The sequence below is a fragment of the Symphalangus syndactylus genome, chromosome 18, assembly GCF_028878055.3.
Source record: "Symphalangus syndactylus isolate Jambi chromosome 18, NHGRI_mSymSyn1-v2.1_pri, whole genome shotgun sequence".
Taxonomy (NCBI): Eukaryota; Metazoa; Chordata; class Mammalia; order Primates; family Hylobatidae; genus Symphalangus; species Symphalangus syndactylus.
In genome coordinates this window covers 74,523,150-74,535,919 of record NC_072440.2, presented here as the reverse complement: position 1 = coordinate 74,535,919, position 12,770 = coordinate 74,523,150, and the positions used below count along the sequence as shown (strand labels likewise).

At 48.9% G+C, this 12,770-nt stretch overlaps 1 protein-coding gene across 4 annotated transcripts in view; it reads right to left on the bottom strand.

Annotated features, from left to right (window-relative positions):
* Window positions 1–12,770, bottom strand: part of MYH11 (myosin heavy chain 11) — a 158,407-nt gene that overhangs the window by 21,991 nt on the left and 123,646 nt on the right. For all 4 annotated transcript variants that reach the window (XM_055253361.2, XM_055253362.2, XM_063623685.1 and 1 more), the window contains 5 exons: window positions 10,368–10,512; window positions 2,787–2,993; window positions 813–917; window positions 572–724; window positions 85–333 (listed from right to left, as the gene is read on the bottom strand). In XM_055253361.2, coding sequence (XP_055109336.1) covers window positions 85–333; window positions 572–724; window positions 813–917; window positions 2,787–2,993; window positions 10,368–10,512 — 859 coding nt within the window. The remainder of the gene's footprint in view (window positions 1–84; window positions 334–571; window positions 725–812; window positions 918–2,786; window positions 2,994–10,367; window positions 10,513–12,770) is intronic.

Here is a 12,770-nt window from a genome sequence, read left to right as displayed (position 1 = left end):
AGCCACGCATCATACTCTGCAGAGCTGATTCCCCAACCCAGCGTCCACGGCCAGAGTGGAGGACACCCCACGCCCTCCCTCTACCTGATCAAACTTCCTCTGCTTCTTTTCCAGGTTGGACACGAGTTGCCGCTGGTTGTCCAAATCGACGACCAGGTCGTCCAGCTCCTGCTGAAGCCTGTTCTTGGTCTTTTCCAGTTTATCGTAAGCGGCTGCCTTCTCCTCGTACTGCTGGGTGAGGTTCTCGATCTCCTTCTGGAACCTCTTCTTGCCCTCTTCCAGAGCTTCCACGGTGCTGGCAAAGTCCTGCAGCTTCTTCTTTGAGTCGGAGAGCTACAAGGACAGCGTCCAGGGTAGGGTGAGAGGGGGACCATGAGTGACCCCTGTCTCTGGCCCCACAGACTCTGAGAAGCGAAGACCATGTCTCCTTGTTGGAGAAACCCAATAGCAGGGGAAGCTGGGGGGTCAAGCAACATCGCACCAACACTCCATCGCGATCTGCCGGCAGGGGATCTCAGCGCAGAGACGTTGAGAAGGACCCATGATGGAAGCAAGGACACGGGGCAGGCACCTGGATGTTGAGAGTGGAGATGTGGCGCTCCAGGTTCTGCTTGGCCTCCATCTCCTCATCCAGCTGGTCTTGCAGGCTGTTCCGCTCCTCCTCCAGCTGGCGCAGCTTCGTAGACACGTTGAGCTTCTGCCGGGTTTCTTCTTGAAGCAGCTCCTGCAAAAGGGATGCACTGAGGTCCCAGGGACATGCCCCGAGGAAGGCCACCCCACAGGTCCCCTGAATGATGTGGAAGGACACTCACCTGGGTGTCCTGGAGCTGGGAACTGAGGGATGCCACGTCCTTGGCCAGCTTAATGGCCTTCCCCTCGGCCTCGTTAAGCATCCCTGTGACGCTCTCAACTTCATTCTAAGGGTGCCAAGAGACTGGTTAGTCAAAGCCTCTAGAAGGGGATCCTCCTTAAAAGGAGGCCTTTTTACTCAAAACACATGGTGTGCCCTCATGGGCTAGGACTTGGGGTGTCCACTGATTGAGAAAATACCCACGAGGTATGGGACTCTGATAAAAGAAAAAAAACAAAAAACAAAAACAAAAAGAACTATGTGGCTTGAAGGGAACTCCATTACCTATAAGTTGGGACCCTGGCCCTAGACTCTATGGTTCTAAGAACTTATTTGAGCCCCAATTGTATTGACTGGGACCTGATCCCACTAAATGGATCCTAGATCCCTGCCAAGGTTGGTAGAGACAAAGCAGCAGGTCTGAGAGTCCAAACGAGTTGCTCTGGCTGGTCCACTCTCTAAGGCTGAAGAAGGGAGACCAGGATGGTAACTGAACATCCGAGGGATGCTGTCCCATCTCTTCCTTCCTCACTCCTACTCCTTTGTCCCTCCACTGACCCTTATGGCCAAAGCCAGAGACGCAGACCCTAAAGGTAAAAATGCCCTCTGTGTATTCTCTGGCTTTTACTCCCTAGTGTCTCTGCATAAGTCCCTTTGAAGGTGTTAGCCTACCCTCCATCTCTTCCATTGACAAGGAGGATACGAATGATCTTGACACTGCTTATATGAGAGCAGCAAAACCCCTGCTCTCAACTGCATGTGGGAAAAAAACATCTCACTTAATGCTTCCCCTGCCCCTTGGTCCCTGGCTGTGAACATGTTAAATATTTATGGAAACTTTGGCCACATCCCCGTGAGTGGGGAGGCAGGGTAAATGTCTCTTCCAAGTGAAACAAGACCAAAGGCAAAGAGACCATGTCATTCATCAGCTTAAAACCCCTCAACAGCTTCACATCGCCCAGAGTAAGGACCAACATATGTGTAATAGGTTCTCAAAAGCCCTACATCATCTGGGTACAACCTCCCCCTCCGACCCCACTCTGTACTATCTCCCCCTACCCCCAACCCCAATGGGGCACTCTAGCTCTACTGGCCGTATGTCTCTCTCCTAATTTTTCTATTTACCACAGGGCCTTTGCACATGCTGTTCCCTCTGCCTGGTAGACTTATCCATGCTCCTTAGGGAAGCCTTTCTTGGCTCCTCCTCCCCCAGGTTAGGCCCCCTGGTTATTTACACTTAGGCATCATGTGCCTTCCCTTTGCTGCATCATTTGACATTCATTTGTGTGATTATTCATGTCTTTCTCTTCCCTTCCTTTCCCCTTACTTGGCTGGAGTCCCACTGGGGCAGGGACAGTGTCTCTTCTTCCTTGCTGTTGTATCTCAGGATTAAGCACAGTGCCTGGCATACAGCAGGTGCTCAATAAATAATTATCAAATTGGAAAAGGAAGGTTGTTTTTTTTTTCCCTTTTCTTTATTTCCTGAAACAGAGTTTTGCTCTTTTAGCCCAGGCTGGAGTACAATGGTGCAGTCTCTGTACACTGCAACCTCCGCCTCCTGGGTTCAAGCAGTTCTCCTGCCTCAGCCTCCCGAGCAGATGGGACTACAGGTGCCCACCACCACACCTGTCTAATTTTTGTATTTTTAGTAGAGACTTTTCACCATGCTGACCAGGCTGGTCTCAAACTCCTGACCTCAGGTGATCCACCCACCTCTGTCTCCCAAAGTGCTGGGATTGCAGGCGTGAGCCACCACGCCTGGCCAGAAGGTTTTTTTAATATTTAATTTAACAGGGAGATCATCGCCTCCCCTCCAGGAACGCAACTAGAGGAAAGGACTTGCCTTGCAGCAAGAGAGACCTCAGCAAGCCGGGAAGAGGCTCCTCCCCACAGAACTGGGCATCACCCAGCACTGCCCACCACGCCACCGCCTCACCTGCAGCTTGTGGACTTTGTCATTGAGCTCCGCCCGGGCCCGCTCCCCATCGCTGCACTTGGACTGCAGCTCCTGCACCTGCGCCTCCAGCTTCTTCTTCTTGTGTTCCACCTCCTGCTTGGCCTGGCCCAGGACCCGCAGCTCCCCAGCCAGGTCTGCGTTCTCCTTCTCCAGCGTCTGCTTATTCTTGTCTAGGTTTGCCTTGGCCTGGCGAAGGAAGCAGAGGGGAGGGATGACAGGGAGGCTGTGGCCGGGAGAACGTTTCAGGCCCTGCCCTTTCCTCCCTCAGAGAGGTCCAGGAAGGCACACAGCAGGGGGTACACAATCACCAGTAAGAGATTTGGGTCTTTTTTTTGTTGTTATTTTTTTTTTTTTAGATGGAGTCTTACTCTGTTACCCAGGCTGGAGTGCTGTGGCACGATCTCAGCTCACTGCAACCTCTGCCTCCTGGGTTCAAGCTATTCTCCTGCCTCAGCTGCCCAAGTAGCTGGGATTACAGGCGCCCACCACCATGCCCAGCTAATTTTTGTATTTTTAGTAGAGACAAGGTTTCACCATGTTAACCAGGCTGCTCTCGAACTCCTGACCTCAAGTGATCCACCCATCTTGGCCTCCCTAAGTGCTAGGATTACAGGCGTGAGCTGCTGCGCCCGGCTGATATTTTGGATTCTATTTTCCTAAAGCTCATGGGTTGCAATCTGGAATCCCACAAGCGGTATCCAACCTGCTGTCATGTCCCCTTTGACCCTTTCACTACTTTTTTAAAAAATGAGTTGCCGGCCTTTTAATAAATGTCACATAAAAATCTGGATTCCCAGCTTCTTTTTCTTTCTCTCTTTTTTTTTTTTTTTTTGAGAAGGAGTCTCGCTCTTTCACCCAGGCCAGAGTGCAGTGGCGCTATCGTGGCTCACTGCAAGCTCCGCCTCCCGGGTTCACACCATTCTCCTGCCTCAGCCTCCCGAGTAGCTGGGACTACAACCACGCCCGGCTAATATTTTGTATTTTTAGTAGAGATGGGGTTTCACCTTGTATTTTTAGTAGAGACGGGGTTTCACCGTGTTAGCCAGGATGGTCTCGATCTTCTGACCTCGTGATCCACCCGCCTCGGCCTCCCAAAGTGCTGGGATTACAGGTGTGAGCCACCGCACCCGGCCTCCCAGCTTCTTTTTCAAAAAACTTTAATGTTTGAAGGCCTCTCATGGCAGCTCATACTTGTCATCCCCAGCACTTTGGGAAACAGGCAGGAGGATCACTTAACGCGACGAGTACAAGACCAGCCTGGGCAATGTAGTGAGACCCCCATCTCTACTAAAGTAAAACATTAGCTGAGTGTGGGGGGCACATACCAGCAGTCCCAGCTACTCAGGAGGCTGATGACAGGCTTGCTTGAGCCCAGGAATTGGAGGCTGCAGTGAGCTATGATCACACCACTGCACTCCAGCCTGGGCAACAAAGTGAGACCCTGTTTCAGAAATAAGTAGCTTTGGGAGGCCAAGGCAGGTGGATCACTTGAGGTCGGGAGTTTGAGACCAGCCTGGCTAACATGGCAAAACCCCATCTCTACTAAAAATAAAAAAACTAGCCGGGCGTGGTGGCGCACTCCTATAGTCCCAGCTACTGGGGTGGCTAAGGCACAAGTATTGCTTGAATCTGGGAGGTGGAGGTTGAAGTGAACTAAGATCATGCCACTGTATTCCAGCCTGGGTGACAGAGTGAGACTCCATCTCAATCAATCAATAACTCTAACATTCTATATCGTGACTGAGGTGGTCGTGGTTATACAATACACATTTGTTAAAATTAATGGAGCAGTAAAATGGATAAATTTTACTGCATATGGCTCAGTAATCCTAAACTTTAAAAAAAAAAAAACCCAACAACAACGAAAGATCTGGAAACAGGGTCTTGCTTTCCTTCAAGGCAACAGTCTGCCAGATTTAAGTAGCGACTGGTTCTGCAGGTGGGGCAGTCACATTTCACCGCCCCTGTCCTTCACAGGTGTCGTGTGATTGACACTGCTACTTCTGTCCTAGTTAAGGGAAACTTATTTTATGGAACCAGCTCCTGTAGGCATGTGAGTTGCCCTACAGGAAAAAAAGTGTGTTGGGGCCAGGCGCGGTGGCTCATGCCTGTAATCCCAGCACTTTGGGAGGCCGATGCAGGCGGGTCACTTGAGGTCAGGAGTTTAAGACCAGCCTGGCCAACATGGTGAAACCCCGTCTCTACCAAAAATACAAAAATTAGCCAGGCATGATGGCAGTCACCTGTAATCCCAGCTACTCAGGAGGCTGAAGCAGGAGAATTGCCTGAACCCGGGAGGCAGGGGTTGCAATGAGCCGAGATCGTGGCAGTGCACTCCAGCCTGGGCGACAGAGTGAGACTTTGTCTCAAAAAAAAAAGTGTGTTGGGCAAAAGCAGGATGGGATGAGGGGCTTCTTTCCAGGTTGTAGAGAAGGGGAAAGAGAAGTGCAAGTATCCCGAGAGGAGAAGACCTACCACTCAGCCTTCCCATAGTCCCTGGGAGGTGCTGGGCATTGACCGGTCAGCGCTGGATGCCCGTCCTCCCTCCAAGACATGACTAAGAGCTGCCGGACCTCAGATGGGGACAAGGAGTCTCTTGGTGGTAACAAAGCAGTGAAGCAGGGACCCCAGGGGACATGGGCTCCCAGAAACCTTAGCCCAGCCTAAGACCCCAGAACTGGGGCCAAACCGCACGAGGGCTCGGGGAGCCCAGGTAGGAGCTCATGTTAAACGTTTCCCCCAGAAACAGATGGAACCAGGACTCTACATCAGAATTCAAGTTGTTAGAGGCAAAGGCCTCTGTTTCCTTGCACCTGAGATGGGCAGAGGTTCGCGCCTCTACCTGCTTTGTGCAGGGCAGTAATGGACATGCCGTCTGCTGGTGGTCTTAATAACTGAGTCTTCCCAAAGAGGCCTGGGTGGGAATGGGCTTGGCTTCTAGCTCCTGTTCACGTCTAATGACCCCCAAGCATGGGGAGGGTCAGTGACTCTGTCTGGGGCCTCACTCTTCCAACCATATATATATATATATATATATTTTTTTTTTTTTTTTTTTTGGAAACAGAGTCTTACTCTGTTGCCCAGACTGGGGTGCAGTGGTGCAATCTTGGCTCACTGCAACCTTTACCTCCTGGGTTCAAGTGATTCTCGTGCTTCAGCCTCCCAAGTAGCTGGGATTATAGGCGACCGCCACCACGCCCTGCCAATTTTTGTATTTTTAGTAGAGACAGGGTTTTGCCATGTTGGCCAGACTGGTCTCGAACTCCTGACCTCAGGTGATCCGCCTGCCTCGGCCTCCTGAAGTGCTAGGATTACAGGTGTGAGCCACTATGCCTGACCTCCAACCATAAAGCTAAAAGGGACATGTATGGCTTACTGATGTCTTGAGGGCTAATTGTTCCTGAAGGCGGGAATAGCCCATTTCAATTAAAACTGTCTAAAAATAAAAAGTAGGCTTGGAGTGGTGACTCATGTCTGTGATCCTAGCATCTTGGGAGGCCAAAATGGGAGGACTGCTTGAGCTCAGTAGTTTGAGGCCAGTCTGAGCAACATAGTAAGACCCCATCTCTACAAAAAAGTTAAAAATTAGCTGGGCATGGTGGCAGAAGCCTGTAAGTCTCAGCTACTAGGGAGGCTGAGGCAGGAGGATCGCTTGAGCCCAGGAGTTCGAGATTGTAGTGAGCCAATATTGCACCACTGAACTGCAGCCTGGGTGACAGAGTACGGCCTTGTCTCTAAAAACAAACAGTTTTTAAAAAATGAAAAGTAACTTTTGAACATAATAAAAGGAACACAATTAAATGGGGAAATGTATGTCATAGTTACAACTAGCAAAATCCGATTTGTCCAAAATACATAAAGAGTTGAAAAATTGTTGAGGGTAAGTATTTAGATCCACTCGACAAGTAGTAAGAGTCCATGGATTCATTTGGAGAGTGAGGGTGAGCTCAGTCCCGTACAGTGCTTTTCAGAGGGTCCTCCCAAGACCACCTCCATCAGGATCAAGGGCAGGCCTGGAAATTTGTACATTAACAGGGGCCACAGGTGAAATGAAATTAGTTTGTAAAGCACTTGGAATAGTGTCTGGCACATAAGTGCTACACTTTTTATTGTCTTATTTTACTTACTATTTTTATGTAAAGTAACACTTGAGGTTCCAGCAGACCAGGCAATGAACCAGCCCCAGAAAGGTGTTCAGTAAACCACCACATGGAAGACTGTTCACCTTGACTAGTTGATGCAGTTTAGATCTGTGCCCCACCCAAACCTCATGTTCAGCTGTAATCTCATGTTCTATTGGATTACAACTGAACATGAGATTTGGGTGGGGATGCAGATCCAAACTGTACGAACTAGTCAAGGTGACCATTGGGGCCTGGTGGGAGGTGACTAGATCACGGGGGCAGTTTTCTTTTTAATTTATTTTTTGTGACAGAGTCTCGCACTGTTGCCCAGGCTGGATTGCAGTGGCGTGATCTCGGCTCGCTGCAGCCTCCACCTCCCCGGTTCAAGTGACTCTCCTGCTTCAGCCTCCTGAGTAGCTGAGATTACAGGCACCCGCCACCACACCCCCAGCTAATTTTATGGTTTTTGTTTTTTTGGCGAGACGGAGATTTGCTCTTGTTGCCCAGGCTAGAGTGCAATGGCGCGATCTCGACTCACTGCAACCTCCACCTCCCAGGTTCAAGCGATTCTCCTGCCTCAGCCTCCCGAGTAGCTGGGATTACAGGCGTGCACCACCACGCCTGGCTAATTTTTGTATTTTTAGTAGAGACAGGGTTTCACCGTGTTGCCCAGGCTGATCTCAAACTCCTGACCTCAGGTGATCTGCCTGCCTCGGCCTCCCAAAGTGCTGGGATTACAGGCATGAGCCTCTGCCGCCTGGCCTAATTTTATGCATTATTAGTAGAGATGGGGTTTCACTACGTTGGTCAGGCTAGTCTTGAACTCCTGACTTGGTGATCCACCCATCTCGGCCTCCCAAAGTGCTGGGATTACAAGCATAAGCCACCGTGCCCAGCCTTTGGGGGCAGTTTCTAATGGTTTAGCACCATCCCTTTGGTGCTGCCCTCGTCAGATCTGGTTGTTTAAAAGTGTCTGGCACCTCCCCATTCTCTCTCTTCTGCCTGCTCTGGTCATGTAAAACATGCCTGCTTCCCCTTTGCCTTCTACCATGATGGTAAGTTTCCTGAGGCCTCCCCAGAAGCAGAAGCTGCTATATGCTTTCTGTACAGCCTGCAGAACCATGAGCCAATTAAACCTCTCTTCTTTATAAATTACCCAATGTCACGGTGGGTACAGTGGCTCACACCTGTCATCTCAGCACTTTGGGAGGCCAAGGCAGGTGGATCACCTGAGGTCAGGAGTTTGAGATCAGCCTGGCCAACATGGCGAAACCCCATCTCTACTAAAAAAAAATTAGCTGGGCATGGTTGTGTGTGCCTGTAGTCCCAGCTACTTTGGAGGCTGAGGCAGGAGAATCATTTGAACCCAGGAGGTGGAGATTGCAGTAAGCCAAGATCACGCCACTGAACTCCAGCCTGAGTGACAGAGTAAGACTCCATTGCTCAAAAAATAAACAAATAATCCAATCTTGGGTATTTCTGTAGAGCAATGCAACAACGGACTAATACACTAGTGATAGAACCAAATGCAAACTCCCAACAATTTTTAGGCAATGCTGCACCCACTTAATCTAGTAGAACCAAAAGCTTCCACTGAAGCTTCCACTACGTTGAAGGGGATGTGGAGGAGCTGGAACGCTGAGGGTGATGTAACTCAGGCTTTCGGGAAAACAATCTGGCAGAAGGTCGCAAGCTAAAAAACTTACCCTGGGGAATGAAGCACAGGAACTACCCCAAAGGAGAGAAGAGCACCCAAGATTCAGCATTCAGTACTGCTATTTACCAGCTCCCACTCCCATATACCGCAAAGAGTCCAACAACGGGAGAGTGATTTGACCTAGTCATTCTCAAATTATGCCGGAGAGAGCTGTTCTGCCATTGAAATCAAATAATGACAAGTTTCCTCCAGTCTTTTTTACAAAAGAAAAATCGCTATGTTGCCCAGGCTGATCTGAAAGTCCTGGACTCAAGCAGTCCTCCCTCCTTGGCCTCCCAAAGTGCTAGGATTACGGGAGGTGTGAGCTGCCATGCCTGGCCTTCCTCCAGTCTGCAGAGAAATTAAAGTGGATAGAATGTTCCCAGTTTTAAGTTTCATTTAAATCTCCCCAAAGTGTTGCTACACCTTTGCTTATCCCTGAAGGCCCCACCCATCCTATAGGGCTTCAGTCCTGTAGAGGCCAGAAAGTGGGGTCTAGGGCCAGACTGTCTGGGTGCAAATCATGGCTCTGTCACTTACCAGCAGTGTGACCTTGGGTAAGTCTCTTCACCTCTAGGCACCTTGGACCTCAGTTTCTTTGCTTGTAAAATGAGTTTAATAGTACACAGTGTGGTTGTGAAGATTAATTGACATACTGTATGGGAAGCATTTCTGTTCATTCTTTTTTTTTTTTTTTTTTGAGATGGAGGCTCACTCTGTCGCCCAGACTGCAGTGCAGTGGCACGATCTCAGCTCACTGCAACCTCTTCCTCCCGGATCCAAGTGATTCTCCTGCCTCAGCCTCCTGAGTAGCTAAGATTACAGGCACATGCCACCACACCCAGCTAATTCTTTATATTTTTGGTACAGATGGGGTTTCACCATGTTGGCCAGGCTGGTCTCGAACTCCTGAACTCAAGTGATCTGCCCACCTTGCCTCCCAAGTTGCTGGGATTACAGACATGGTGAGCCACCATGCCCAGCCTATTTTTATTGTTTGATTAAGGTCTCACTCTGTCGTCCAGGCTAGAGTGCAGTGGCATGACAGGGCTCACTGCAGCCTCAACCTCCCAGGCTCAAATGATCCTCCCACCTCAGCCTCCCAAATAGCTGGGACCACAGGAATGCACTACCAGGCCTGGCCAATTTTTTTTTTTTTTTTGAGATGGAATCCTGCTGTGTTGCTCAGGCTGGAGTGCAATGGCATGATCTCTGCTCACTGCAACCTCCGCCTCCTGGGTTCAAGTGATTCTCCTGCCTCAGCCTCCCATGTAGCTGGGATTACAGGCATGCACCACCATGCCCAGCTAATTTTTTGTATTTGTAATAGAGATAGGGTTTCACGATGTTGGCCAGGCTGGTCTCGAACTACTGACCTCAGGTGATCCACCCGGTTTGGCCTCCCAAAGTGCTGGGATTACAGGCTTGAGCCACCATGCCTGGCCTACTTTTTTAAAATTTTAGTAGAGACAAGGTCTCACTATGTTGCCCAGGCTGGTCTCCAACTCCTGAGCTCAAGCAATCCTCCCGCCTCAGCCTCCCCAAGTACTGGGATTACAGGTGTGAGCCACCTCACCCAGCCTGTGTGGGAAGCATTTTTAAAATAAATATAAGCTGCTATCATCATCATTAGAATCTTATGTAACTTGTTTTTTGTCTTTATGCAGACCCTGACATGTAGTAATTTGAGGCTGCTGATGTCACTCTTATGTGTCGTCACCAAAAAGCATCACCACTTACCCTCTTGAACTGCTCAAGCTGCTCTGTGAGCTCCTCCACCGCCTGTGCATGTTTCTGCCTCATCTCCTGGACCTGGGCCTCATGGGACCGTGTCTCTTCATCCAGGGCCTTCTTCAGCACTGTCACCTCCTGCTCCCTCTTGGCTCTTGACGGGAGGAACACAGTGATTGGCAATTGGGTGGAGACAGAGGGTGGGTCATCTCAGTGCCGTGCAAAAGAATGAGAGCTCCTCCAGGACCCAGAGCTGCAATCCTCATCACCACCCTTCTCTAGCTGTGTGACCTTGGGTCACTCACCTAACATCTCTGGACCTAAAATTTCCTCAGCTGCAAAATGTGGAGCATATCACCTGCCTAGGACGTCTGTAATGACTGGCAAACAAATACACAAAGTAATAGAATTGAAAGGATGTCTGTGAACTGCAACATTTTGCTTAAATATTAATGTTGGCTCTTATTTAATGAGCAGTTACTATATGCCAGGCCCTGAGCTAAGTTTTTTATATACATCATCTAATTCTCAGAGCGACCCAAAGAGGCAGGTGTGTTATTATTTCCATTTTACAAATGAGGAAACTAAGGCTAAGAGAGGTTAAGCAGTTTTACCCGTGGTGTCACAGCCATTGTGTAATGGAGCCAGAATTATAAGCTAAACCTTGACCTTGAGTCCATGGTTTTGTTTGTTTGTTTGTTTTTGAGATGGAGTTTCACTCCTGTTGCCCAGGCTGGAGTGCAATGGCGCAGTCTTGGCTCCCTGCAACCGCCACCTCCCGAGTTCAAGCGATTCTCCTGCCTCAGCCTCCTAAGTAGCTGGGATTACAGGTGCCCGCCACCACGCCTGGCTAATTTTATATTTTTAGTACAGATGGGGTTTCACCATGTTGGTCAGGTTTCGAACTCCTGACCTCAGGTGATCGACCCACCTTGGCTTCCCAAAGTGCTGGGATTACAGGTGTAAGCCACTGCACCCAGCCTGGTTTTTGTTTTGTTTGTTTTTTTATCGCGTCTCACTCTGTCACCCAGACTGGAGTACAGTGGAATGATGTCAGCTCACTGCAACCTCTGCCTCCCAGGTTCAAGGGATTCTCCTGCCTCAGTCTCCCAAGTAGCTGGGATTACAGGCACCTACCACCATGCCTGGCTAATTTTTGTCTTTTTAGTAGAGACAGGTTTTCATGATGTTGGCCAGGCTGGTCTCGAACTCCTGACCTCAGCTGATCTGTCTGCTTCGGCCTCCCAAAGTGCTGGGATTACAGGCGTGAGCCACCATACCTGGCCCATGCAGTGGGCTTTTCTATATCAAAGGCCAGGTGGCAAGGGAGCAGAACATTGTGCCTCTATGTGCATGTGACAGTGCACAAAACCCAAAGTAGGGGAAATAAACCTCAGGGTATATGGTGTTGGCACAGCTAGCATAGCTATATGCTATGGTATATGCTATGCCAACACCACAGATTGCATCAAAATACATTTATGTGTTTACTGAATGAATCAATGACCTAGTTTCCCTAGAGTCAGGATTCGTGATCTGACAGGCAGTTTGTTATTGTTGTTGTTTGTTCATTTGAAGTGAATCTTAAATTGAAAACCAATCTGATCAATTTTAGTTTTAAAATTTAACACAAAAGTTATACACACACATACTTGGGATTTGGAGCTTGGGGACTGACTGATACACACACAGACAGGAAGGAATTTCTCAAAAATGTTAACTGGTGTGACTAAGGGTGATTTTTTTTTGTTTTTTGTTTTTTGTTTTTTTTTGAGATGGAGTCTCACTCACTCTATCGCCCAGACTGGAGTGCGATGGTGCGATCTCAGCTCACTGCAACCTCTGCCTCCCAGATTCAAGTGATTCTACTGCCTCAGCCTCCTGAGTAGCTGGGATTTACAGGCATGTGCCACCATGCCCAGCTCATTTTTGGATTTATAGTAGAGACAGGGTTTCACCATGTTGGCCAGGCTGGTCTTGAACTCCTGACCTCAAGTGATCCACCTGTCTTTGGTCCCCCAAAGTGCTGAGATTATAGGCGTGAGCCCAACCCTAAAGGTGATTTTTTTTATGTCTGCTTTTCTATAGTTTTCGAATTGTTCTGAGTATATCCAACCTTTCCAATGAGGATGGTTTTGAATGCAGCCTGACACAGAGTCATAAACTTTCTTAAAAAAGTATGAGATGTTTTTTCCAATTTGTAAAATTTTTTTAGTTCATCAGCTATTATTAGTGTTAGTGTATTTTATGATTTTATGTGTGGCCCAAGACAAATCTTTTTCTTCCAATGTGGCCAAGGGAAGCCAAAAGATTGTACATCCCTAGTATATACTACTCTTCTGATGAGAAGATGATGAGGGCCGGGTGGAGTGGCTCACACATGTAATACCAGCAGTTTGGGAAGTGGAAGTG